General features: G+C 45.4%; 1 protein-coding gene and 1 long non-coding RNA gene across 4 annotated transcripts in view; both read left to right on the plus strand.

Annotated features, from left to right (window-relative positions):
• Window positions 1-3,523: 3,523 nt before the first annotated feature.
• On the plus strand, window positions 3,524-4,543 carry LOC131481875 (uncharacterized). Its single transcript, XR_009246606.1, has 2 exons — window positions 3,524-3,780; window positions 4,326-4,543. It is a non-coding gene; the product is annotated as an uncharacterized LOC131481875 (long non-coding RNA).
• A 2,157-nt stretch (window positions 4,544-6,700) lies between these two features.
• Window positions 6,701-25,341, plus strand: part of NUP153 (nucleoporin 153) — a 75,579-nt gene continuing 56,938 nt past the window's right edge. Inside the window, exons 1-4 of one of the 3 annotated variants that reach the window (XM_058667720.1) lie at window positions 6,701-6,749; window positions 13,323-13,395; window positions 15,383-15,591; window positions 21,293-21,349. In XM_058667720.1, the coding sequence (XP_058523703.1) occupies window positions 21,293-21,349 (57 nt within the window). In that variant the 5' untranslated portion in view covers window positions 6,701-6,749; window positions 13,323-13,395; window positions 15,383-15,591. Of the gene's footprint in view, window positions 6,750-13,322; window positions 13,396-15,382; window positions 15,592-21,292; window positions 21,350-22,337; window positions 22,908-25,341 lie in introns of those variants that run through there. The other 2 variants (XM_058667722.1, XM_058667712.1) reach the window with 2 other exon arrangements.

Genomic DNA, 25,341 nt, shown 5'->3' on the forward strand with positions numbered 1-25,341 from the left:
AGAGGTTTGCTGCTGGCACACAGTGGTGTAGAACGCTTCTGTATTCAGCCTTGAGCTTCCTACCATCACACCAGCTTTTCTACAGTGTTGGTCCCACTTTCAAAATTAAAACAGCAACAGACAAAAAAGTCAGTCTTCCTGAGCAGGACTGCATTCCTGCCTCAGCTTTCTGCTGATGCACACCCCAGTAGCTGGGGTTAATTTTCCTCTCCGGGAGGCTCCCTGAGCACCTGGATCTTTGCTCTCCCAGAAGCCAGGCTGAAGAAAATGCTTTGGTGTCTCAGTGCCTGGAAAATGGAACTCAAATCCTTGAGGGATCATATACATGCTGACAATGAAAAGCTGGTTAATGGAACAATGAACATTGTACAGAAAAAAAAAAGAAAGAAGTGCTGAAATTTGAGTCTTGGGAAGAAGAAAACATTGGTCTAGACTAGCTGAATTTCGGGCTTGGGGAATCTGGGTAGTTATGGCTCTCATCTCTTTTGAGATTGCAGGCAGCCGTCAGCCAGAACTGTGGTTATCTGAAGATTTGGGGAGGACTGGACATTCCTCTGTGGTTCATTCATGCGGCCAGCGGGCTGATGCTTCCTTGATAGGCAGGCCTCCATTGTCTTGACAGCAAGGTGCTGTCTTCCCCAGCATGCTCCGTAGCAGAGAGCTAACAGCAGGCACGTGTCTTTCTGTGACTCAGACTTAGAAGTTACACCCTGTTACCTGCTCTCTGTTCATTAGCAGTGAGGTGTGAACGTTGGTCCTCCATCAAAGGCAAGGGGATTTTTGAGAAACCAGTTGTCAAAGGATTTGTAGGCACTTTTCTAAATCCTCATGGCTGATCAAAAGCTATGAAGCCATGGGGCAAAGCCAAGCTAACTAGAACCTATCAGAAAATATGAAAATCCAGTTATTGATCTCATGTCTTTGTAAAGAGCAGGATCAAAATGAAAGCTAGGCAGTCAGCACAGTAGACTAGCATACTAATCCTTTGCTTATGGTACCAGCATCCCATGTGGGCTCTTGTTGTAGTCCCAGCTGTTCCACTTCCAATCCAGCTCCCTGCTAATGGCTTGGAAAAGGATGGCTGAAGGCATTAGGTTCCTGTACCCATGTGGGAAACCTGGAAAAACAAAAAAACTCTGGCACCCAGCTTTGTCTGTTGCAGGCATCTGAGGGGCAAAGCAGCAGATATAAACAGTTTCTGTCTCTCTATAACTCAAACAAAAATATGAAAAAAAAGGACAGGTCAGGGGCTGGCATTGTGGCACATTGCAAGTTAAGCCTCTGTGTGTGACACCAGCTTCCCATCTAAGTGCCAATTCAAATCCTGGCTGCTCCACTTCTGATCCAACTCCTTGCTACTATGCCTGAGAAAGCAACAGAAGGTGGCCCATGTGCTTGGTTCATTGCCATACACATGGAGATGTGGATGGAGTTCTGGGTTCCTGGCTTTGGCCTGGCCCAACCCCAACTGCTGCAGCAAACCAGCAAAAGGAAGACCTCTCTCTCTTTGTCTCCCTCCCTCTCAAGTAAATAAATCTTGAGAACAAAAAAAGAAAGTCACATCCCATGGAAGACCAAAGAGTCATAAAGAAAGTGAAAATACTGTTGTCTGAGCATGTGGCTTGTAACTGAAATAAAAATGGACTAATATTACTGGTGGAAGTAAGTGATCAGAAGCTAAACTTTGCTTCTTTTATAGCTGAACTTGCACATTTGATTCTCTTCAGATTTACTTCACAAGCAAAAGAATACAAGATAATGGCTTTGTTCCAAGCAGGAAATCCAAATACACCTTTATATATTAAATTGAACAGTACTCGAGATTAGGAATAAAATTTCCAAGAAAAGAAGAGTTGGTGACCATGGACACAGCTTTCGCTCAAGTTACGGGCAAAGGTAGGGTCATTCTATCAATTAAAATGCAATATAAATGTGATATGTGTCCAGATGTTTTGAAATAAGTAGTTGCGGTCAGCACTCCTGAAGGTTGTGAAATTTACACCTTAAACCAACTAACAAGAAGAATAAAGGGAGTTAAAAGAATAGTTTAAGGAGCAGGCTTTTTTTTTTTTTTTTTTTTTTTGTATTTCAATTTCTCTCTTTTTTTTCTACTTTTTCCATTTTTTTATTATATTTTTGACAATCTTTACATAGTTAATTAAGGTAAAAAGGTTCAAGGGCCACAGGAAAGTGGGTTAGACTATTATTTCCACATTGTTTCCTTCATGTATCTCAGGTAAAGTGGGTTTTAAGGGAGAAGCCCCACCCAGTCTCCAACCCACCCCAGGCTCCTGATGTGGGGCATGCTCCAACGGTCTTGCTCAAGTGGTTTTGATAGTTCAACAGCTATGAATTGCTGCCAATCTAGTCACTCCAAGCACGATGAGGTCATTGAAGAGTCCTCTGATTGACATAGTCCATCTTAGAGTCTCCATTTGACAAGTTTTTCACTGCCAACATATAGCTGAGGTGGTTGATTGACTTGTTCTGTCTTCTGTCTTTTCATGGTTAGGGATCTCAGTCCAGCAGTTCGATTGGGGAGATCCCCAAAGAAACTTTGTCTGAGGTATTCACAGACCAGATTCTTGTATGTACTAGCAAGCACAGGGCCTGGCACAGTCCATTGCCCCAGTCAGCTGGTGGTTGCAATTGCTGGGTTGGTTCTGTTTTCAGCCCAACTTCCACTGGAACCAATGGGTGTTGCAGTCCAGCCTGATTCTGCCCAGCACACACTTGGCCTTCACATAAACCAGCGGGAGCTGCAGCCTGATTGGAGCAACCCACAATTACCCCCACCAGGCCCGCCCCCTACCCTGGTTTGCCAGTATGTGCAGCAGACTAGTCCAGTTTGTCCCACATCCCATTGAGCTCTCATACATGTCAATGGGCATTGAAGCCTAGTTCCATCTAACCAGCTCCACTATCCAGCCCACACAGATGTTGTTGGTTGCCTTTCTGTCTAGCCACCCCAGACCCTGTTCTGGTTTTCGTGCTCTCCAGTGGGAGTTGTAATCCAAGAGGGAGGAGCCCACTATTTCCCTTCTAGGCCACTTGCACTCCCAGATTATGCACTCTCCAGGTGGTTCTGTAGTTTAACTTGATGGAATTAGCCCGCAGTGCCAGCTTCGGAGCAGGCATTTGATACAATGGTTTATCTTGCCAATTGGGATGTCCCCATATACTGGAATGTCTGATGAGTCCCAGCTCCTCTGCTTCCAGTCCAGCTTCCTACTAATGCATATCCCAGGAGGCAGCAGGTGATGGGTCAATTACCTGGGTCCCTGTCATCCACGTGGGAAATCCAAAGGCTCCTGGATTTGATCTGGAGTATGTTTTATTTCAAGATTTGACTTTAGCTGTTGCATGCTTTGGGGGAGTGAACAAGCAGATAAAACATTCTCTCTTTCTCTCTCTCTCTCTGCCTTTTTTCTATATATCCCAACGTTTCAAATATTAAAAACAGAAAAAATAAAAATTAACAAAAAATAAAGTTAACAAAAAATAAAATAAGCTACCCAAAAAAGGACACAGAGATTTCCTTCTGAGTCAATATTAGGCTCTTTCAAGTAACTGTGTTACCTAGACTCAATTTCAGGAAGTGTGTGTTTGCTCGAGCCTGCATCATTTATTGGAGGGAGTACCTGGGTTCAAATGCCAGATACAGTTTTCTGATGGTGCAGCCCATGGGAGGCAGTACTGATGGCTCAGATGATGGGGTTCCTGTCTACCATGTAGGAGACCTGAATTGAGTTCCAGACTCCCAGCTTCAGCCTCAGCATGGTAAGCATTGTGGAGTAAACTAGCAGGTGGAATCTGTCTTCCCATTTTGTCTCTCAAATAATCATGAACCTGCTCAGCATCAGGCTCCTTTTCCTTTTTGGAAGTTGGTCCCTGACCCTTTTACTCCAAGGATGGTTCTGTAGAGCTGCTTCAGCTCTGTCGGCTGGCACAGACACTTGTATTCCATCCATTGCCAGTTCCTCATGACCCTAGCCACATAATCTTTTTTCATAATCTTTTTTCTCGTATGTGCATTTTGTGCCACAGACTTTTTTCTTCCTGTACCACTAAGGTCAGCAATGATTTGTCCTTAGAAATCACAGAACAGTTGCATGGCAAACACTGTTGATTTTCTTGCCCTGGTCCTCCTGAGGCTCAGCTGCTCTTGTTTCAAACCTGCAGTGAATAGCCCAGCCCTTCTCCCTCTGTAAATTTACCTATGAAGGAGCTGGTGCAATGGCGCAATGAACTAATCCTCTCCTTCCAAGTGACGAGATCCCATGCCAACAATGGTTCTTGTTTTGGCTGACCCACTTCCCTTCCAGCTTCCTGCCTGTAGTCTGGAAAAGCAACGGAGGATGGCCCAAAACCTTGGGACCCTGCACCCATGTGGGAGACCTAAAAGAAGCTCCTGGCTCCTGGCTTTGACTGGTTCAGCTCCAGGTGCTGTGTAGTCATTTGGGAAGTGAATCAGTGCACGGAAGACCTTCTCTTTCTCTCTCTCTGCCTCTCCCTCTTTCTCTGTAGCTCTGCCTTTTGAGTATTTATTTAATACAACTTAAAAAAAAATCCAGAAAGTCTGCCTGTAGTTCTCCTATTGTGTTGGACATATGTTCTGATTCTTGGGTTGTCATTTCCTCTGCTCTTCTGTAATTACTCTTCTAGTTGCTTTCCCTCCCCTACAACTGGGACTAAAATCTTTTTTCCGCTGTGGACATCATTTTCTTGTGATTTCATGTTTACTGGTTTACTTACAGGGCTGGTGCAGAGGCATATCAGGCTAACCCTTTACCTACAGTGCCAGCATCCCATATGAATGCCGGTTCCAATTTTGGTGTTCCACTTCTGGTCCAGCTCCCTGCTAATGGCTTGGGAAAGCAGTGGAGGATGGACCCAAGTTTTAGGACCTTGCACCCACGTGAGAGACCCAGAAGAAGCCTCTGGTTCCCAGCTTTGGATCATCAGCCCAGCCCTGCCCACAGCCATCTGGAGAGTGACCCAGCAGGTGGAAGATCTCTGTCTGCCTCTCCCTGTCGCTCTTTGTAACTCTTTCAAGTAAAAAAAAAAATAAGTCTTATACAGCAATTCACTAGCTGTCACATATGATATGTTCGAGGAATGGGGATGCAAGAATGTGATTAATCTGCCAGATTTAACAGAAACCCATAACTCAACTCACTGTAACTCTACTTCCATCTCGAATCCTTAGAAACACTTGACAGCCAAGTGCAAATAACTGGGAGCATTTTCTGATTGAAGAGGACTTCGAATTTTATTTAGCCCCCAGTACATTGATCAAAGAATAGAGGTTCTAATGGGAACACATTAGATTTGACTTTCACAGCATACCTTTTGAAACATTCTGAGCTTTGAAGGGGTCAGAAATCATAGGAACTCTACTGTCGAGCTTGGTGTATTGCAAAACATGAATGCATGTCAGGTCTGTCTTCTTCACTCCTCTGTCATCTTGGTGCTATCCAATTTTTTTTAATTAATTTTTTTTGTACAAGTTAGAGAGTCTTCCATGTGCTGATTTACTCCCCAAATGGCCACCATAGCCCAAAGAACCATACTGAAGGGAGGAGCCAGGAGCTGCTTGTGGGTTTCCCACAGGGGTACAAGGTTCCAAGCACTTGGGCCATCTTCTGCTGCTTTCCTAGGTCATTAGCAGCAGGGAACTGGATCAGAAGTGGAGCCACTAGGTCTTGAACTGGTATTCATATGGAATGCCAATGTCACAGGCCAGGGTTTGGCTGACCCCCATCCATTCTTGCTTGTTGCCAGTAACAAGAGAGGAATGAGACTACACTAACTTAAAATATATAAGATTTTTAAAAATTCACTCAATGAAAATCAAGTACTATCACACCCTAGGCAGCATAAAACACACTGTGGTGTTTTTAAAGATTTATTTGTGTTGTAAAGTCAGATATATAAAGAGGAGGAGAGACAGAGAGAAGGATCTTTCGTCCGATGATTCACTCCCCAAGTGACAACAATGGCTGGAGCTGAGCTGATCCAAAGCCAGAAACCAGGAGCTCTTCCAGGCTTCCGACATGGATGCAGGGTCCCAAGGCCTTGGGCCATCCTCAACTGCTTTCCCAGACCACAACCAGGCAGCTGGATGGGAAGTAGAACTGGCAGGATTAGAACCGGCATCCTTATGGGATCCTGGCGTGTTCAAGGCAAGGACTTTAGCCGCTAGGCCACCATGCTGGGCCCCACATTGTGGTTTTAGTCAGGAAATGTTCAGTCCATCACTAATCACAAAATTGTGATTTTTGAGTTGATAGCCAAAGCTCTCTAGGTATAAATTTCCTATGATGAAATACTATAATAACTAAATGAAGCTTTTTAAATAGATGAATCAACAAGCAGGAAAAGATGATTCCCAACTGGACAAACCAACACAGAGAAAAAACTCTCAGTAGAAATAAAATAAAATCTGATTTTTGGCCAGATTTTCCAAATTAAATAAATGAATAATTTTAAAAGTAAGGAAAAAATGTATTTCACTTTAATTAGAGTAAGATCATTATTTCGGATAACAGGAAGTCATGCTTCCCCTGCTTCGGCTGTAGTTTCTCTATGCCTACCCAGCCTGCCCATGGTGCTACATGTTTTATGCCCTTCCCTTTGTTGTTGAACATGTAGTGTTCTGATGTCATAGTGGGACATGACTTTCTGGTGAGATGAGTCAAGTGAACATGCGTAGCTGACTTTGATAAACACCAACTACCATCCCAGGGGTAAGTGCTCCCTATCAGTGCTCCTGAATGATTTTTGGTTACTATGTTTTTCATTACTCTCCTGGATATAATCCTTTAAAATTCCAAATTACCTCAACACTCTTGACCTTTTTGTAGAATGAAACTGGCCAGTGATATTGCCAACATATTTATTTATTTATTTATTTATTTATTTATTTATTTATTTATTGGAAAGCCATATATACAGAGAGAAGGAGAGATAGAGAGGAAGATCTTCCATCCACTGGTCATTCCCTAAACAGCCTCAACAGCCAGAGCTGAACCGTTCTGAAGCCAGGAGCTTCTTCTTGGTCTCCCTCATAGGTGCAGGGTCCCAAGGCTTTGCACCACCTTTCACTACTTTCACACGCCACAAGCAGGAAGCTGGATGGGAAGTGGAGCAGCCGAGACAAGAGCCTTCACTCCCATGGGATCCTGGTTTGTGCAAGCCAAGGATTTAGCCACTGAGCCATCACACCAGTCCCCAGCCTATATATTTGATGGAGTCAGATGTATTTTAAAAGGAGTGAACAGAGGGTAAGCAGTCAAAGTGCTACTTGGGATGCCTGTGTTCCAGATTGGAAGACCTGGGTTGGAGTCCTACCTCTGCTCTCAATTCTGGTTTCCTGCTAATGTGCACCCCAGCATGCAGCAGGTGATGGCTGAAACCCATGCAGTCTCTGCGACCCATCTGGCAGGCCCAGATCAAGTTTCTGGCCCCCAATTTCAGCTCTCTCCAGCCCCAGCTAATACAAGCATTTGGGGAATGAACCAGCAAAGATAAGATTCCCCTTTTACTTTCTCTTGTAGTCTCCCTTCTCTCTGCTTCTCAAATAAAAGTCAGCAGGGTTTGTTTTTGTTTAAGAATGAGCTGCTCTCTCAAATAAGGAAGAGTTAGGGAGATATTAAATCAAGGCAAATAATCTAGACTTTTTAGACTCTATTTGGAGAATTTATCTTAATTGCTTTGATCTTTCGCTCTGGAAGAATTCCCAAATCTTGGGAAAATTGGATAATTACTAAGTACAGATGATTCTTTCATAAAAAGTAACTAGTACTCTGGTCTCTGGGAAATGTTTTTCGTATTTGCCACATGTTGAAGTTCTGCTGTTGGGATGCTCTTCTTTGTCTCAGTTTTTCTTCTTGGGAGATAGACAGGAAGCTACAGTTTGATAAGGACTGGATAAAAAACTGGAAAGAGCAGAAAAGGCCCATAAACATTGTCTTGGCCTTCACATTATCTTGCCTTTGAAAGAGGTATGTTGAACTCCACAACAGACCTTGGTTCTAGACAAACAATACTTAGAAAAAAAAAATTATTGGGCCCAGTACAGTAGTGTAGTGGTTAAAATCCTCGTCTTAAACGCGCTGGAATCCCATATATGCCGGTTCTAATCCCAGTAGCCCTGCTTCCCATCCAGCTCCCTGCTTGTGACCTGGGAAAGCAGTCGAGGATGGTCCAAAGCTTTTGGACCCTGCAATTGCGTGGGAGATCCAGAAGAAGTTCCTGGCTCCTGGCTTTGGATTGGCTCAGCTCCAGCCGTTGCAGCAGCAGGGGAATGAACCATCAGACGAAGATCTTCCTCTGTCTCTCCTCCCCTCTGTAATCTGTCTTTCTAATAAAAATAAATAAAGCTTTGAAATTTTTTTAAAATTTTATTTATTGGAAAATACCAGAGAGAGGGAGAGATCTTCCATGCCCTGATTTACTCCTCAGAGGGCTGAAACTGCTGGGCAGGTCAGAACAAGGCTGGAGCTGTGTCAGGATCTGCCACATTGGTGAAAGTTGATCCTAACACCTGAGCCTTCTTCCACTGCTTTTCCCAGGACATTAGAAGGAAATTGGGCTGGACCCAGTGTGGTAGACTAGCAGTTAAAGTCCTTGCCTTGCATGCGCCAAAATCCCATGTGGGCACCAGTTCTAATCCCAACAGCCCTGCTGTCCATCCAACTCCCATCTTGTGGCCTGGGAAAACAGGCGAGGATGGCCCAAAACGCATTGGGAACCTGCACTCACATGGGAGACTGGGAAAAAGCTCCTGGCTCCTGGCTCCTGGCTTCAGATTGACTTAGCTCCAGCCATTCAAGCCACTTGGGGAGTGAATCAGCACATGGAAGATCTTCTTCTCTCTCTTCCTCTCTGTATATCTGCCTTCCAAATTAAAATAAATCTTTAAAAAAGAAAAAGAAGAAGGGAATTGGGAAGAAACTGTAGCAGCTAGGATAAAAACTGGCACTTACAAGGGATGCCATCTTCACCGATTGCGAGTTTGCATGCTAAGCCACAGCACTGATTATGTTAAAGTGATTTTTAGCTAGACCATTCCCTCCAGGAATAAGAAAGCAAATAATGTTCTTGGTGAGGTGGTGCATTAGGCTAATCCCCACCATGTGGTGCCAGCATCCCATATAGGATCTGGTTCATGTCCCAACTGCTCCACTTCCCATCCAGCTCCCTGCTTGTGGCTTAGGAAAGCAGTAGAGGATAGCCCAAAGCCTTGGGACCCTTGCACTGGTGTGGGAGACCTGGAAGAAGCTCCTGGTTCCTGGCTTCAGATAGCCTCAACCCAAGCCATTTCAGCCCTCAGAAGTGATCCAGTGGTGGGAAGATTTGTTTGTTTGAAAGAGTAGCAGAGAGAAGGGCAGGGAGGGAGGGAGAGAGCCTGACCCCATCTGCCAGTTCACGCTGATTGGCCACAACAGCTGGGACTGTGTCAGGCTGAAGCCAGGAGTCTTGGATACCACCCAGGTCTCCCACCTGGGTGCAAAGGCCCAAATATTTGTAGCGTCTTCCACTGTTTTTTTCTTTTAAAGATTTATTTATTTTTATTGCAAAGTCAGATATACAGAGAGGAGGAGAGACAGAGAGAAAGATCTTCCATCCGATGATTCACTTCCCAAGTGACCGCAACCGGCTGGTGCTGCTCCAATCCAAAGTCAGGAGCCAGGAACCTCCTGACATCAGGGAGCTGGATGGGAAGTGGGGCTGCTGGGATTAGAACTGGCTCATATGTGGGATTCAGGTGTGTTCATGGTGAGGACTTTAGCCACCACTAGGCCACTTCGCCAGGCCTTTTTTTTTTTTTTTTTAATTTTTTTTTTTAAAGATTTATTCATTTTATTACAGCCAGATATATACAGAGGAGAGACAGAGAGGAAGATCTTCCGTCCGATGATTCACTCCCCAAGTGAGCGCAATGGCCGGTGCTGAGCCGATCCAAAGCCGGGAACCTGGAACCTCTTCTGGGTCTCCCACGTGGGTGCAGGGTCCCAAAGCTTTGGGTTGTCCTCCACTGCTTTTCAGGCCACAAGCAGGAAGCTGGATGGGAAGTGGAGCTGCCAGGATTAGAACCGGCGCCCATATGGGATCCTGGCCTGTTCAAGGCGAGGATTTTAGCCGCTAGGCCACACCGCCAGGCCCAAAAGGCAGTTTTATAGGGAGAAGGAGAGACAGAGAAAGATCTTCCATCCACTGTTTCACTCCCCAAGCGGCCACAACAACTAATGCTGAGCTAAGCTGAAGCTAGGAACCAGGGGCTTCCTTCAGGTCACTCATGTGGGTGTACTCAGAGGATGGCTTTGAGCCATGCTCTGCTGTTTTCCCAGGCCATAAGCAGGGAGCGGGTTGGGAATCGGATTAGCCAGGATACAAACTGGCAGCAATATGGATTCCTGGGCATTCAAGGTGAGGATTTAACCACAAGACTATTGAGCTGGGCCCAATCATCTTCCACTGTTTTCCCAGTTGCATTAGCAGAAAGCTAAATTGGAAGCTGGACAGCTGGAACTTGACCTAGGCTCTGATACGTGATGCTGATGACACAAGTAATGACTTAACCCACTGCACCACGATGCCTGTCCTGGATGTCAGATTTGAGGATCCCTGCGGAGAGGCAAAAGTAAAACAAATTGGGACCCAACTTTTAGCTTTGGCCTTGGAGAGGAGGCTTTGGAAAGCCTGAAGAAGTTTAAAGTTATTTGTTTGGGATGCTCTTTTTTCTATTCCATCAAGCAGCTAAACTCTGTGCTCCTTGCCACAGGGAAAGAACTAACAAAGGTGCAAAGGAAAGGACTGCAGGGACCGTGCAGTAGGTGTAGATGGCACGAAGGTGTGAAGAGAATAGCTCCCAGCTTCCAGCTGTTTGGCAGGGCCCGGCGGATTTCTCTGTCCACCTTGATGCAGTCTCACCACCCTTTTGCATGGACACTCAAGCACCCCGCTAAGAATCCTGTAATCTGTTGAGGCATTGTTTGCCCCTGTGAGATGGCTTTGGCAAGTAATATGAGCTTGAGAGTTAATGTTACTGATAATGTCTTGGTGAGTGGGCCTTTACCTGTGCACAGGAGTACAATTAAACCCATGCCATTTCTGGACACCTTGTTGTGTGCCTACCCATTGTCCTGAAATCTGGCCCAGACATATAGCATGCCTTCTGGGAAATGGCTTAATAAGAATTTTACAAACTAACAGAATTGATGGGAGTATGAGTGGAAACTGCTATGACAAAAAATATAGTTACTGTGACCTTAAAGGTCAGCCTGTCCTTGCAACTTTTAGAGCATAGAAAATGTAGCTGTTTTAGCTACTTTTATAATTTTTTAACTAGAGGAAATATAGGGCAATTCTACTAACATCACAGAGATATACTTTTGATTATTGTTTAATTGTTTATGGGGTTGTAGGGTTTGCAGTTGTAGGGGGATTTAATGTTTGAAACTTTTTGCCTTAGATCCTTATGTTCTTTTTCTTTTGATGTATTTTTCCCATTAAGTGATAGATAAGTTGTGAAAATAAAATGTAGTAGGTAGGAATGTTTTACTGATTAGTAGGTAACCATCTGTGCCTCGGCCTTGGAGTTCTGGCTGTCACCTAATGGCTACTTCTGAAGAATGAATAATGGTTTGCTTTAAAGACACTGATTATAGTAACTTACAGAATTATCTTTAAGAGCACCTGGTTGACCATGAAGTAAAAATTAATTAAACATCTGTGTATGCTGTCTTAGTTCTAAAGTTAAAGATAAAAAAATCAAACGTTTGTGCAGAGGCTAGTGATGTGTCTAAGTAAATAAAAACGACAGCTTCTTTTTGAGAAAAAAGCATATAGCAAGAAGCCATCAAGAGTCAGTGTCTGTGTCTTTCTTTATCGCCGACTCCACGCACCCTTCCCGAGCTCCGAACTCTCGGCTGGAGCTTGACTCCGGCAAAGGACCATTCCGTGTCTTCCAAAAATGGAAGCCCCTTAGGTTCAGGTGCACAGGAAAATTAGCAGCAAAAGGGTGGTGTCCACTGAAGAGGACAGGGCTCCCTCCAGTCCTCCCCTAGAGGAGGATGCTCCAAGCAGTGGGGAAAACTGATGCTGGAGGACACAGGTGTCTGTCCCTGGGGGCTGAGCCCTGGAGAGAGAGAGATGATGTGGGGTTTAATTGCAGAGCTGATACATCCTTCATTCCTCAAGCAGAAGCCCAGCAGAATGGTAAGAACTAGGAGGAAGGCAACCAACCCTATACAGGAGTGTGTGTGTGGGGGAGGTGTCAGTGTGCAAACCAGCAGGGGTTGCCTACACCTACCTGAACAGAGAGAAACAGAAAGTGTCCCGATGGAAGGCACCAGCCAGACAAAACCTGTCTCCTTGGCCCAGAATAAATATTTTGTGGATGCAATTCCATGGGTCTGTTTTGAAAGATATAATACACACTTTGCCCTTTAGTCTGCAAACCCTATTTTGGTATAATCCTTCAAAGAGAGAGAGAGAGAGAGAGAGAGAGAGAGAGAGAGAGAGAGAGAGAGAGAGAGAGAGAGAGAGAGAGATCTGATTCCATAAAAGGTTTTCCTTTAGAAAGCTGATTTAGTTTTATTGAAAAGGCAGATTTGCAGAGAGAAAGATCTTCTGTCTACTGGTTCACTCCCCAACTGGCGACAAAGGCCAGAGCTAAACTGATCTGAAGCCAGGAACTTCTTCCAGGTCTCCCATGTGGGTGCAGGGTCCCAAGGCTTTGGGCCGTTCTCGACTGCTTTCCCAGCCCACAAGCAGGGAGCTGGATGGGAAGTGGAGCTGCTGGAACTATAGCCAGTGCCCATATAGTATTCTGGTGCTTGCAAGGTGAGGTTTTAGTCATTGAGCCATGGTGCTGGGCCCATAAAAAGGACTCTTTGACTTACCTCTGACACTACAATGATTCCATGTCTTAGGTATCACCTTTAAAGGAATGGATGTGGGGTAGGGAGTGGACAGTAAAACTGCTTTAAAGTAACAAATTTAATTAGAAGTATTTATTCACAAGTACACTGGAAGGGATCTACAGAGCATAAAAGTTGCTGAGGGAGAAAAGGATTTCAGAAACTTTCTATAAACATGCATTCTTCCATACAATAAATCTTTACCCAGTATGTGCCTGGCCTAGTGTATCTAAAATGTTAGGAAAACATAAAGTGACAGCGGTGAGGGTCTCTTCTTTCCCATCTCTAATTGGTTAGTCCTCCATTATTCATGATGCCAGTGAGTGACACTCTGGGCTTCTGTAACACCCTTTCTGCAAAGGATGACTCTTTGTTGCTTCATTTACTTTGCAGCCTTTGGATTGGGGTCAACAAGAGGCCAGTCTGGACCCCAAGGACTGTCTTATGGAGGGGAAACACACCAACGGTGAGTTCAGGTTGGACATGGACCTGGAAAGGTTTTGATGATATTTCAGAAACGGCTGGAGGTGACTGACTCCTTGCTAGAATTTACAATGTATGTTCCCTCACCACCCGTTCATCTGAGCCTCCCTCTATTTCTCACTTCCCTCACTCCTTAAATGTTAGCCTTTCCTTTTCCATATTGCTTGCATAAAGAAGTTTGCAGTGGATAACCTTGGAGAAATCTAGGCCAATGATCTTACCTGTCTATTTTGGAAGGGACGTGGAACTGGCCAGCAGACTTCTAGGCTTGAAATGCATGGAAGATTTCTGTGAACTATGTATTTCCCTTCTGCTTCCGTCTGAGTTGTTAAGACTTTCCAAACGATCCTGACTTAATGTTAGCGATGGAGCAAATGAAGAGAGAAAAGGTCTATTTTCTTTTGTTAGTGAAGCAAGCTCAAACCTCGAGAGCAGAAAGCTGGCCAGTGTCTGCGGAGCCAAAGCTGCAGATGAGTCTCTGTAGACAATAATGGAAAGAAGGGAATGCTCTTTTCCTTCCCAAGTGTCAACTCCTTGTGCCCCCCTTTTTTCCTTTGTAAAAACTTTTGTTGGAAAGTCAGATGTACAGAGAGGAGGAGAGACAGAGAGGAAGATCTTCCATCTGTTGACTCACTCCCCAAGTGGCCTCAATGGCCAGAGCTGAACCAATCCCAAGCCAGGAGCCAGGAGCCAGGAGCCACCTCTGGATCTCCCACATGGGTGCAAGGCCCCAAGGCTTTGGGCAGTCCTCAACTGCTTTCCCAGGCCACAAGCAGGGAGCTGGAGGGGAAGCTGGGCCGCCAGGATGAGAACCAGTGCCACATGGAATCAAACTGGTACCCATATGGGATCCTAGCACGTGCAAGACAAGGACTTTGGCTGCTAGGGCCTGCTTGTGCCCCTTTGTAGATTTGCCCCAGCCTATCCAGCTGGAGACTGCTAATTCATCGCAGAGGACCCTGACTTCTACACAGGGACTTTCCAGGATGAGCGTGAGAGCACCGTGCCTGGCATTAGCAAGGTGAAGCTAATGTCAGTCATTGGCTTCTGCCCTGGAGTTGAAAGGGCTGGGTCCAAAGACAGGTGCTTTTCATGGGCAGTGTGTGTGTGAGTCACTGCTGACTCCCTGGAGGATTTTCTAACCCAGCAGGTGAAGAAGGGAATATCGAACTATTGCTACTCCAAAGCATCTGAGGTTTGGCTTGGATGTAATTGTGGCTGGTAGAAGCTATTTGCTGCTGCTTCTAAACCTCTGTGAAGACTTGTGATCTTCTTTGATGTGTTTGTCCTGTACATCTCCTGTGTACATGGTGGAACACATATCTTTTATGTGTAGAGAGTTTTCCCAAGCCTGGGAACTATGTTTTACTGTTTCCCCCCACCTCAATGTCTGTACCTTTTATTTGGCATTTCTTCTTACTGTTGCATGTAGAATAATGTAATCACTCACCTTTCCTTTGAAGAATATTGAAGAGTTCCTTTTGTTGCTTGATTTGTGGATTTGAAGAAGCAGTGTTTCAGTAGCTCTTAATATCCTACTGTCCTTACGATGGATCCAAACAAGTTGTGTTATGTTGACATCACAGGCCGTGGGTCATTTGTCCAATCAACGCTATCCCATATAATAGAAATTAAGAACATACCAAATCTACATTTTCATTTCAGGTTGTCTAACTTCTTTTGAGAAAATAAGATAGTGATAATAGCTTTAACATGTATATTTCCATTTCGGCTCACTTTGGGGTAAAGGTCAAAGGAAAGAAAAAAATATCTACAAGCACTATCAGCTGCTGATCCATCCACTGTTCCCCGAGTTGCTGCTTGTTGTAGAGTAAGAACTAGATATTCCCAAGTGTCCCCTTTATGCAGATGCTATTTCCTTATTTTAACTTTGTGTGTAGGAGTTCATGTTAGCAAATGTGTTTATATTTCACGTCTTAGGCCTGACTTTGTGTTTGATAAATTTTTAGACCTTCCCTGTTGCAGGAAGCAAGAAGAACTCTGATGTGCTGTCGAAAAAATACTTACGATGACCAACTTCAGGGAAAATTTTAGACTAAAGGGTGCAGTGTGTTTATCAAATTGGACTTCTCCAGAGTAATTTTTGGAGAAAATACAGTGTCTAAATAGTGTCTTGACTTAGTGGCACCTATTGAAGAGGTCAAGCAACTAGAAGCAGGTAATATATTTCTTTTCTGTGTGTGTAATTTAAAATAGAAAGCTATATTCCTGTCCTTGCAGTTTAGGAAAGTGAGGTTTATAGATTTTTGTCCAAGTTTCCTGACTTCTTATCAAGCATTCTACATGAAATGGTAATCCAGTCCCAAGAATACTGTCTCATAAGAGTATCTGCCCACTTTCCTGCCTTAAAAACCACTGTTATGACTTCAGAAAGAGAAGTTATCATAGCAATTCCAAGCTTGGAATTTGATATTTCTTTCTAGAATAGTCTCCCACTTTACTTCACACATCTTTTACTGTTATTTCTCATGAATTCTAACAGAAAATGTGTATAAATAAAAGGATATTTGGCAATTTGCAGAGTATTCTTTTAGATATCTGTGCTCAAGTCGGTTTCATAGCTAATGTTCAGTTTCAGACTCTTCATGTTTCGGATGCGCTTAATAAATTCTCTTGGCATAGTTAATATTTAAGCTGTGCTTCTCAAGTGTAACATGAGTAACCTAGTGATCTTGTTAAAATCCAGATTCTGCCAGAGTAGGCCTGGGAGGGCGCAAACTCTTTATTCAGAACCACCAAGAGCAAGGGTGTATTTAAAACAGGGTCTTTGTGCTACACGGGGGGTGGTACCATGAAGGGTACAAGATTGTTCCTGTGTTAGAAGTTCTTGGAAACAAAAAGTAAGCTAGGGCAATCTGATCATTAAAAAACAAAACAAAACAAAACCTGTCAGGGTCCACATGATGATCAACAGGCTAATCCTCCACTTTGTGGCACCAGCATCCCATATGGTCTCTAGCTCAAATCCAGCTTGCTCCACTTCCTGTCTAGCTACCTGCTTGTGACCTAGGAAAGTAGCAGAGAACAGCCCAAAGCCTTGGGAGGCTGCACCCATGTGGAAGACCTGGAAGCAGCTTCTGGCTCCTGGATTCGGATCAGCTCACCTGTGGCCATTGTGGCCACTGGCGGAATGAACCAGCAGATGGAATACCTTCTCTATCTCTCCTTCTCTCTCTGTAAAACCTGCCTTGCAAATGAAAATAAACAAATCTTTAAAAAGTGTATTTTCTAATGTCCTCTTAAATGTTTTTTGAAATGATCTAATTATTTGGAAAGTGACAGAGAGACAGAGAAAGAACATCTTTCATCTGCTTCACTTCCCAAGTAGCTGCAATAGCTAGGGCTGGGCCAGGCTGAAGTCAGGAGCCTGGAACTCCATTTGGGATTTTCACATGGATGGCAAAGGCCCAGGTACTTGGGCCATCATTTGTTGCTTTAAAAGCACATTAGCAGGGAGCTAGATTGGAAGTAGAGCAGCTCAGAATCCAATCAATATTCACATGGGGTGCTGTCATCTTAAGCTGAAGCTTAACTGTTGAGCCACAATGGCCCTACTTAGAATGCTTTATTTTTTTAAAAAGATTTTATTATTGTTGGAAAGCCGGATATACAGAGAGGAGGAGAGACAGAGAAGATCTTCCATCCGATGATTCACTCCCTAAGTGAGTGCAACGGGCCGGTGCTGAGCCGATCTGAAGCCAGGAACCAGGAAACTCTTCCAGGTCTCCCATGCGGGTGCAGGGTCCCAAAGCCTTGGGCCATCCTCGACTGCTTTTCCAGGCCACAAGCAGGGAGCTGGATGGGAAGTGGAGCTGCCGGGATTAGAACCGGTGCCCATATGGGCTCTCGGGCGTTCAAGGCGAGGACTTTAGCCGCTAGGCCACGCCACCGGGCCCAGAATGCTTTATTTTTAAATTTATTTTCATTTTATTTGAAAGGCAGAAAGTATTCCCACTCCCTGGTCCACTGGTTCACTCTGCAAATACCCTCAATAGCCAGGGATGGGCTACGTCAATGCTGGGCCCTCGAAGTTCCATCAGTAACTCTCATGTGGGTGGCAGTGACCCAAGAACTGGAGCCATTACTGCGCTTCCCAGATATGCATTTGCAGGGCTGGTATTGTGGTATAAAGGATTACGTTTCTACCTCTAAAGTGATGGTTCAAGTCCTGACTGCTCCACTTTCAATGCAGCTCCCTATTTATGCACCTGCAAAAGCAGCAGAGGATGGCCCAAGTGGCTTGGTTCCTCGAACCTATGTGGAAAACTCGAACAGAGCTCCTGGCTCTGGCCATTTTAGGAATGAACCAGCAGATGGAAGACCTCTATCTCTCCCTCTCTGTAACCATTTCCTTTCTCTTTCCTTCTTTCCTTCTATTTCTTTCCTTCTCTTTCCTTCCTTCCTTCCTAGATTTATTTTTTTATTGGAAAGTCAGATATATAGGAGGAGGAAGAAAGACAGAGAAGATCTTCTGTCTGATGATTCATTCCCCAAGTGAAGCGGGTCCACTGGGATTAGAACCGGCGCCCATATGGGATCCTGGAGTGTTCAAGGTGAGGACTTTAGCCACTAGGCCACTGTGCTGGGCCCTGCAAATCTATCGTTCAAATAACAAATAGAAAAAATTTTTAAAACTTTTATTGCAAAGTCAGAGAGGAGGAGAGACAGATAGGAAGATTTTCCGACCAATGATTCACTCCCTAAGTGACCACAATGGCTGGTGCTGTGCCAATCCTAACCCAGGAGACAGGAATCTCCTCCAGGTCTCCCACGCAGGTACAGGGTCCCAAGGCTTTGGGTTGTCCTTGACTGCTTTCCCAGGCCACAAGCAGGAACTGAATGGGAAGTGGAACTGCTTGGATTACAACCGACGCCCACATGGAATTAAACTGGCATGTTCAAAGCGAGGACTTTAGCCACTAGGCCACATGCCGTGCCCACAAAAATAAATCTTAAAAAAAAAAAAAAAACTGAACTCAAACTAGGCACTCTAACATGACATGTGGGCATCCCAAGAAGGGGTTTGACTACTGTCCTGGACATCTGCCTCTCTATAAACCCCTTTGTAAAATAAGGGCGCACAGAATTCAGTGACTCCATGCTAAAGCCTAGTATACAATAGCATATGTAGTGAGGAAGAGGAAAAATATTTTTTTAAAGATTTGTTATTTAAAAGGCAGATTTACAGAGAAGGAGAGATAGAGAGAGAGGGATCCTCCATCCACTGGTTCATTCCCAAAGTGGCTGCAATGGCTAGACTTAGCCCTTCTGAAGCCAGGAGCCAGGGGCTTCTCCTGGCTCTCCCACACGGGCCCCAAGAACTTTCGCCATCCCTCACTGCTTTTTCAGGCTTTTAGCAGGGAAGTAGATTGGAAACAGAAAGCCAGGACTCAAACTGGTACTCATGTGGGATGGAGGCCTAATGTACTACAATATAGTGCCACCCTGAATGAAAGTCTATATAGCATGTTGGAATCGTGCGATGTGCGCAGCCAATCAAATTTAATCATTTTTTGGTGTGTTTAGTCTTAAGGATTATTTAAACAAACACGGACAACATAGTTGGCTGAGCGTATAATAGTTAAAAACAAACAAACAAAAAACCTTCCTGTGTCCCAGTGGCTTTTCTTCCTAAAAACAGAAAGATAGAAACCAATATAATTATAAACCCCTGTAAATCTCAATCTTACTACCTATCTTCGAGTTTTTCCAGTTCAGATTGCATAATTTAAAAAATTATGTAAAAACCTACTATTTCTTTTTCTTTTCTTTTTTCTTAAGATTTATTTATTTTTGTCAGAAAGGTAGATTTACAGAGAGAAGGAAATAAAGAAAGATCTTCTGTTCACTGGTTCACTCCCCAAGTGGCTGCAACAGCCAGAGCTGAGCTGACGTGAAGTCAGCATCAGTAGCTATTTTGAGGCCTCCCACACAGGTCCAGGGTTCCTCGACTGCTTTCCCAGGCCATAAACAGGGAGCAGGATGGGAAGTGGAGCAGCTGGACATGAACCAGTGCCCATTTGGGATCCTGACATGCGCAGGATGAGAATTTAGCCACTGAGCTATGGTGCACAGCCCAGTGCAGTATTTATTCTTCTATCCAAAGGAATTCTTCATAAAAATTATGTGAAAATGTATATGTAATAATATGGGAGGATTACTGAAAAACACCTTTCAATAAAATAATAATTTAGTTCAATAGACATCCTAGCCAATACTAAATTTTCTTGTTTCCAGAGTAAAATAAAAATTGCAAACTTGTACAATTTTTTGTAACTGACATCTTTAAAAATTCCTTTGGCCAAAATCCTTTTTAGTCTGCCTTTTTTTTGATTAAGCAATTAATTTGAAAAGCAGAGGTATGGGGAAAAGGGAAGAAAAACAGAAAGAAGGAGAGAGAAAGAAAGAGAGAGAGAGAATATGAATCTTCCATCTGCTGGTTCAGTTCTTAGCTGGTTGCAGAGGCCAAAAAGCTGGGTCATTATGAAGTTGGAGCTAGTAACTCCAGGTCTCCCATGTGGGGGCAGGAGTCTGTGTACTTGGGCCATTTCTTGCTTTTCCAAGACTGTTAGCAGAGAGCTGGATGGGAAGTGGAACAGCTGGGACATGAACTGTTGTCCCTAATGGGACACTGGCCTTGTGTGTGATGGCTTTCCTAACCTTTGCATAGAATTGCCACTCCTCTGCCCTGCAGGGACTATTTTTCAATTCAGGTTGGGCTTTAACTAAACTGTATTTCATTTTCTATTGATGGACATTTGCTATCTAACAGGTAAGGATCAGTATCTTGCCTTTTTGATAATTTATAATAGGTATATAGTTACCTTCTCACACGTGGAAAGATACAGAAGTTTCTTTGGGGGGAGGTGGGGAACCCTAGATAATGGAGTGAAAAACAACTTCTCATGACTTGAGATACAGTCTAGTACACCACTAGTTTAACTGAAAAAACTGGGTCCAAGCTTGATGCGAAAGGTACTTCTCTCTTGTTCCTTTATTTTCAGACCTGTACAACTTTCCAGTGAAAGTGGGACTAATGTATTAAGGTTCCCTCAAAGGTTTTACTCCAAAGGAATAAAATAATTGTGAAATGCAGTAAACAATTGAGAGAAAGGCGAAGAAGAACAAGGAGTTTTCTCACACCTCCAATCTTAGCAAAGTTCTCTGCTATGTTTTGTCCGTCTGGCCCCATTCTTTCACCTGTGGCTTCCTTTCAAAGGTCGGCTCTGAAGGCTGTCCCACACCTCCTCAGAGTCCAAGAGAAGGATTGGTCTCAGAAGTATGGTCAGGTCCACTGTCCAACAGGATGACAAGGAACGCCCCAGAAAAGATTTGGGTCTATATCTTCCCTGCGAATTAGCTTGTAGGTGGTATTTTACTTTGCTTGTCAAAATACCAAGTTTAGAATTGTCAAAGACTGGGATTCCCTGGGGGAGGCACAGAGACACAGGGGGAAGGATGAGGTGCTCTAGGGGGAGAGCTGAGTGAGCACTTGGCACTGTAGCAGGACATAATACAACGCAAGCACGGGGGGCAGAGGAGAGAGTAGATTAATCTCATTTGGCAAGTTGTATGGATGGTTAGGGCCAAAGGTGCCACCCAAAGTAATTTGCTGTGTGTGTGATGATTCGCGACGGACACAAGTGCCAAGGTCCCGTAAAAAGTTCACGTCTATGATTAGAATAGTAAACTGAGTGATACAGTTTGGTGGTGGAGATGGCCTAAATGTCCTAACAGTTCATAGCTAGCACTGGAGAACTGGGGGTATTAGACGTCACCTAAGTGTTTAATCTCCTTTCACCAGAACCACTCCCCTGTTACAAAGGTGTATAGGTAAATATCCATTCATTCATTTACAGATGAGGAAACTGAAGCTAACAAAGAGGATCAGTAACTTCCCCAAGGCTACACAGCTAGTAAGTGATTTAACTTTGGCTTCAAAGTTATGGTAAGCTTTAAAATAACTGTCTCAAACGCAACGTTAAGCCTGCGATTTCTCACATTTTTTTTTCTATCCATTGGGTTACTGGTTTCAACTCTGGACAAAATAGTTGGGTTACAGATCTAGGTCTGTGTCCTAGTGGTGCCCACCTGTTTTCTGGACACTTAGGTGGGCGGAAGAAGAGGACTTCCGGTCAGTTCCTATCATGGGCATTCAATCTTTGAGACAAGTGCACTTACTTTGTTAGTACCTTCTATTTGAAGCACATACATGTCTCTGTGTGGTTCACTCCACAGCTCAAGACCGTAATCACCAAATGCGTTTCTTGCATACCAGCAAACACACTTGGCTGAGCGTGTCTGCTCCTTACTACAGCGCTACAAGGGCAGTTCTGAACACTTCCGTTTTTATAGAAGAGGAAGCTAAGGCTTAGAAAGTTTTGGGTTATTCAAGGTCACACAGGGACAACCCTGTGCGTTTGACAAAAAACACACCCTTTATATGATGTCTAACGCCAAGTGAATGAGGGTGGATATATTTTTGCTAATTATATTTTAGGCCCAATGATCGCGGACACTATTTTTTCTTTTCAATCAACTTCCACTTTTTTTATGCGATCCATTAACTCCTGTGTGTGGGAGGAGGTGAGTATTTTTAATGTGCCATGCCTCTCTCGGAGTCTAAATTTACAGCCAAGGGCAGCCAAAAAAGAAAAAAAAAAAAAGCAAAACCGCACCAACTCCTCCGGCTTCACGTCACGCGCCGCGCGTCTCGCCCTCCTTCGGTTTGCTCCAACCGCCGTCTTCCTCTTCCGTTCTCCGTTGAACTACGTTTCCCAGCGGGCCTCGCGGCCCAGCGCGCGGGCTCCAGCGGCCCTTTCCTTCCTCTTCGCCAGCACCTGAGGTCGCAGCGTCATGATGCAAGCGCGTCGGGCGCTGACGAGTGACGGCGTCCTGGCTCGCGACCGCGGCCGCGGCCTGAGGAGCGGCAATAGGCGCAACGGCGGCAGCGACTGCGGGCGACCCGGACGACGACGACGACGACGCGGCCGCCGACGCCGACGCCGGCGGGGCGGGCCCTGTGCGCCGACGGGAGGGGGAGGCGAGCGGCGGCTCCGACTGCGGCAGCGCCCGGCGGGCTGACGGCAGGAGAACCTCGGGCTGCCGGCGTTCTGCCTAGGCCTCGGCGACGCCCGCGGCAGCGCGCGGCGTTCTCGGCGGCCGATCTCCATAGAGACTGTGACATCCACAGAGGCGGGAGGCCGCTGCGGGCCGGGACTCGCGCTTCCCGGGGGGGGAGGGCCGCCCCGCGGTGTCGGACCGGGGCTGGGCGGTGCGGGAGGGGGGCGCCCGGCAGGCGGGGCCGCCTCTCGCCCTCCCCTGACCCGCCCCGAGAGCGGGAAAGGCGGCCGGGGCTCCGCCATGGCCTCGGGAGCCGGAGGAATGGGAGGGGGCGGTGGCGGCAAGATCCGGACGCGGCGTTGCCAGCACGGGCCGGTGAAGCCTTACCAGCAGGGGCGACCGCAGCATCAGGTAAGGGCCCGGGGGGACTCGGGTCCCCCCACGTGGACGGGCGGTCCCGGGGCGGAGGGAGGCCAGGCCCGCTGCGGGCCGCCGACGGGAAGTGGACGCCGGGCGGGCGGCGCCCACGTGGGACTCGGGGCCATCCGACCCTCCTGTCCTCGGGCCCGCAGCGGGAAAGCAAAAATCCAGGCTTCACGAGTGCGCGCATTTTCTTCTTTTCCCTTGCTCTTTTTCTTTCTCTCTCTCTCTTTTTAGTTTTTGGAGGGATTGAAGGGTTTGAGGGTTTTATGTCTTCTGGAGGGAAAAGAAAGAGCCAGACGTGGCCAGCGGCCTTCCTGCTTGCTGCTTTTCGGATGTCCCGTTGGGAGTTTCGGGGACGGAGACTGGGCCGGGGGTGCTGTGCCTCCCGCGCACGCGGGCAACCGGGGCCGCACGGAAGGTGGAACTTAATGCCCAGTGTGCCCCTCTGGGATCTCAGAGCGGGGCTTGGGGCTCCCTTCTTCCCGCTGGACCGGGTTCCAGGTCCCCGTTTTGAAAGTCCCTCTCCACCCTTACGTCTCTTGCCCGCCGTGCTTCTCGGCCCTCCCCCGCTCCAGATGAGAGGCTGGCATTGGCCGTCCTCCACGGTTGACCGGGAGCTCGGCTCTGAGCTCATGCTCCAAGTATTTTGGGGTTACGGCGCGGATCCTACAAGTGAAGGGACTCGGGATACTGCGGGAACGTTGCTGGTTGGAGTTTCCTGAGTGTTTATGTGGTGTAAAAAGTTGATCCTGAGTCTAAAAAATGGATTCTAACTGTAATGGAGACAGTGAGCCTGAGAAAATTGTTTTTTCTTTTTTTCTTCTTCTTTTCTCCAGTGTTCACTTGTTTGCTGGAAGGACAGAGCAGGAAAATGTCAAAGGCCTGTTTTGATAATAAAGCCATTGAGAATAGTTTTTCAATGATAGTAAGGTTAGAAATGTAAAATCTTACTTTTTAAAAAGTAGAAGGGTATGGGAACTTGTTGCATAATCTTGAAGGTAGCCTTCTTACATTATGTTGGATGTTAGTCAAGGTTGAACATACGCACTGTGCTTGATGATCCTCAGATCGGAATCTTGTAAGTAAATATCAGAAATCACAAAAGTTGGGGACTGTGTTGAGTAGTTCTGTGCTGATGGCTGCGCAGGTTGGCATTCCTCCCACCGGTTTTCTCCCAGGTATGCACAGAAATGCCTGGTTTTCCCATTTCTTTGTGAGTAACAGGGATATTTCCAGGTGCATTGAGGATTAGAATTCAGGTCACGAGTCTGGCTCTTTAACCTAACCGAATCCTTGTGTGGAACGGAAGTTAGAGAACATGCTTTCTGTTTCTCCTAAGAATAAAATCCCTTAAGAGTGGTTTCTTAGATATAAAACGTATTTGGCTTAGAAAAGTGAAATGTTTGGAATTTGAATCAGTGATTTGGACAGAGGTTAAAAATCAAGCTGTCATAAGTTAAAATTACACCTTATTTTAGGATGTGTTTACCCAAACTAATTTTGGAGAAATAGTGCCTTAGCCACGTAACTGCCTATGGTCCACGTTGTTGCTAATATTTCAGGCCATGTGGTGTTAAAATCTTGCTGATTGGTCGTTTGCCTACATGTAAAATGTTTTTGGCCTTTTTATTTATTCAAAGAAGATTAGGTTTTAACACTTGAATTTTTAAAAATTCTTGCTGGAACTTCCTTGGATCTGCTCGCTTTCTGCTATTCTAAGCTATCAACGGCATGTTTTGGAATAGTTGCTGAGTCATCATGAATAGCATGGAGCTTCATGACATGGCATGTTTCATAGTCATTTTATGAAGTGTCTGAGGGTTTTGTGGAAAAAACTGAAGCTTTTAGATGTGCAGTACAAGGTTGGAGGAAGAATGAGAGGTCTGGCCCTGGGAGCTGGTGGATACTGGGCAGAGCCTGGAGGCCGGGCTGACGGTGCAGTCACCCAGTGCTGCAACTGCTGCGTTTGCTGCGTGTCAATTGACTTGTAATTTTCTGTTCTGACTTCTGATTTAGCTCTGCTGAGGTGTCTAGAGCTTTAAAATTTCTTCCTTTAATGTGTGACCTTTAAATTGTCATTTGCTTGAAATTATGGAAATAAATCTGTGAGGTTATTCAACTATATAATGAGTAACTGTTGATACGTTGGTAATCGCCTGCCTTCTCCCCAACACCTTTACCTTTTGATCCAGATGCATTTAAGAAGTGATTTTTTTTTTCTAGTTGTGAGACTGTGGTTTGTTCTGTTAAGTCTGCTTTCGTGTGTGTGTGTGTGTGTGTGTGTGTGTGTGTGTGTGTGTAGCTCAGACAGACAACTCCGGGGGAGAGTGTGGGCCGAGTGGCCACACAGTAAAGGCCACAGGCACACCAGACCCCTGCCTTTGGAAGAACCTGCTGCCACCTCCTGGTCAGAAGAAATCGG

The sequence above is a fragment of the Ochotona princeps genome, chromosome 1, assembly GCF_030435755.1.
Source record: "Ochotona princeps isolate mOchPri1 chromosome 1, mOchPri1.hap1, whole genome shotgun sequence".
In the NCBI taxonomy this organism is placed as follows: Eukaryota; Metazoa; Chordata; class Mammalia; order Lagomorpha; family Ochotonidae; genus Ochotona; species Ochotona princeps.